This window comes from Nipponia nippon, unplaced genomic scaffold (genome assembly GCF_047370975.1).
Source record: "Nipponia nippon isolate SJK-2023a ecotype South Korea unplaced genomic scaffold, ASM4737097v1 scaffold_20, whole genome shotgun sequence".
NCBI classification, from domain to species: Eukaryota; Metazoa; Chordata; class Aves; order Pelecaniformes; family Threskiornithidae; genus Nipponia; species Nipponia nippon.
In genome coordinates this window covers 1,265,882-1,267,835 of record NW_028262337.1, presented here as the reverse complement: position 1 = coordinate 1,267,835, position 1,954 = coordinate 1,265,882, and the positions used below count along the sequence as shown (strand labels likewise).

General features: G+C 63.6%; 1 protein-coding gene across 1 annotated transcript; it reads right to left on the bottom strand.

Moving 5' to 3' along the window:
* Nucleotides 1-952: 952 nt before the first annotated feature.
* Nucleotides 953-1,954, bottom strand: LOC148055557 (E3 ubiquitin-protein ligase Topors-like). Its single transcript, XM_087759698.1, has one exon. It carries the CDS (start codon nt 1,952-1,954, stop codon nt 1,007-1,009), a length of 948 nt encoding a protein of 315 aa, XP_087615824.1. The 3' UTR covers nt 953-1,006.

The window sequence follows — 1,954 nt, the reverse complement described above, 5'->3', positions numbered from 1 at the left end:
AACACAGGGACGCTGCCTGGGAGTGTAGGGATGGGGTCAGGAAAGCTAGGGCACAGCTGGAGCTGAATTCGGTAAGGGATGGGAAGGGTAATAGAGAGAGCCTCCCACTTTGATTTTAGGAGTAGTGAAAGACGGCCTGGGGCACTGAATTTGGGTTCTTTGTTTGGACAAGTGTGACGTTGGTTGCCTCAGCTCTTGTAGGTCGAACAATGCCTCTCCCCTCACACCAGCTCTGTTTTTTTCTTTCTCTGAGCAACCTGATGTAGTTGAAGATGCCCCTGCTCATTGCAGGGGTTGGACAAGATGACCTTTAATGGTCATCTAATTTCTATGGGCTGACAGGCGTTAGGAATCCCTTGCTCTGTCCCTGAACCACAACGCTGGCTCTCTGTGCGCTGCAGAGGGCATCCACGCCGGGGCTCCACACAGACCTCCCTGAAGCACTTGTAACAGCCTCGGATCACACCAGGGCGGGGGTGTTCCCGCAGAACAAGAGCTCCGCTTAAACCAGAGCACCTCTGAGGCAACGGCTGGTGCAAGCTATTGCCACCCTTTGGCAGGGGAACCGAAGCAGAGAGGGCCTGAGCCTCGTCCCGTCTCCTGCCCCCGTTCCTCTGCCCTGCGGAGTAACAGGACCCACAGTGGGTGCACCCCGTCCCTTGAGTCCCGTAGCCCAGGAACATGGCACTGCCGGTGCTAGTACCGGACTGCAGGCTCCGTTCCCAGCTTGCAAGGCTTCGGGGTGGAGGAGGTAGGAGGGCTGAGTGGACCCATGAGGAAACGGTGGGCGAAGCACCAGGAAAGGGGGAGAAAGCAGCACGGGTCGGGTAGCAACGCCACCTGCACAGTTAGTAATACTGAGACTTTTCCTGCAGTTTTCATGCCTTTATTTTCTTTTATTTCTTCATAATTCGGTGTAGGGGTCCGGGATCTCTTGGGGACCGGCCTGAGCCCCAGCTGCGGGCTCGGCCGTGGTTTGGCCAGCCCCTGAGGCAGCCTCCCAGTGTCACCGATGGTGGGGTGGCTTCTTGCGGGGCTGGGAGGGGTCCTCAGGGCGGCCGGCCCTCCTCTTGGGGGCTCGCCGGGCGCCCCCAGGGGAGCGTTGGCTGCCCCGGCTGGGAGTGGAGGGCCCGGGCACAGCCTCCTCTGGGTCCTCCCGCAGCACCTCTCGCTCCCCGTGGGTGGGAACGGGGGCACTGGGGGGGCTGCCGGGACCCCCCCGAAGGGCTGGGCTGGGGGCAGGAGACCCCCCTCGGGAGGCAGCGGGGCCGGCAGCAGCCTCGCGGCTGCCCTCCCGCCCCGCGGCAGCACGGGTGTCCTCGAGGCCCATCCGACGTCGGGCCTCCCCGCTGCACTGGCGCACGACGGTGTCAATGAGCTGGTGGACAAAGCTCCTCGTGCGCCTGCCCAGGGAGGCCCGCAGCAGCTGGATCAGAGCCTCCCCATCCAGGCCAAAGTAGTGCAGGCTGGATATGAGGAGGCTCTGCGCTGCTGCTGCTTCCTGGGCATCCTCAAAGAGCTGCCCCAGCTCCTGATGCAGCCAGGGCAGCACGGGGCGGAGGACAGCGGGGTAGAGGCGGAAGATGGACGCCCAGACGCAGGCATAGAAGCCGCCCACTGGAGCCATGGGCAGCGGCCCCGCGCCTGGGGGCCGGGCCGCTGCAGGCTGACGGAGGCTGTGGGCGGCTGGCTGTGCGGGAGCTCCTCCTCTCAGGTGGCCGACGACGGATGGTGCCGCAGGTGGTGGGATGACGTGCTCCTCAAAGTCGTCGTCCTCCCGCACCGAGTGCAAGATGGAGCTCACCCTCCTTTTGCAGAGGGGGCACTCGGGCTTGCTCTCAGCCCACCGCAGGATGCAAGGGTAACAGAACTGGTGGAGGCATGGCATCACGTAGCTGGCCTCCTCCCAGCTGTCCAGGCATATTGGACAGCGGTTCTCCAGCTCCGTGGCCAT

What these genes read in the sequence shown, in the direction of transcription:
- LOC148055557 (XM_087759698.1), bottom strand. Translation starts at nt 1,954, where the DNA reads ATGGCCACGGAGCTGGAGAACCGCTGTCCAATATGCCTGGACAGCTGG.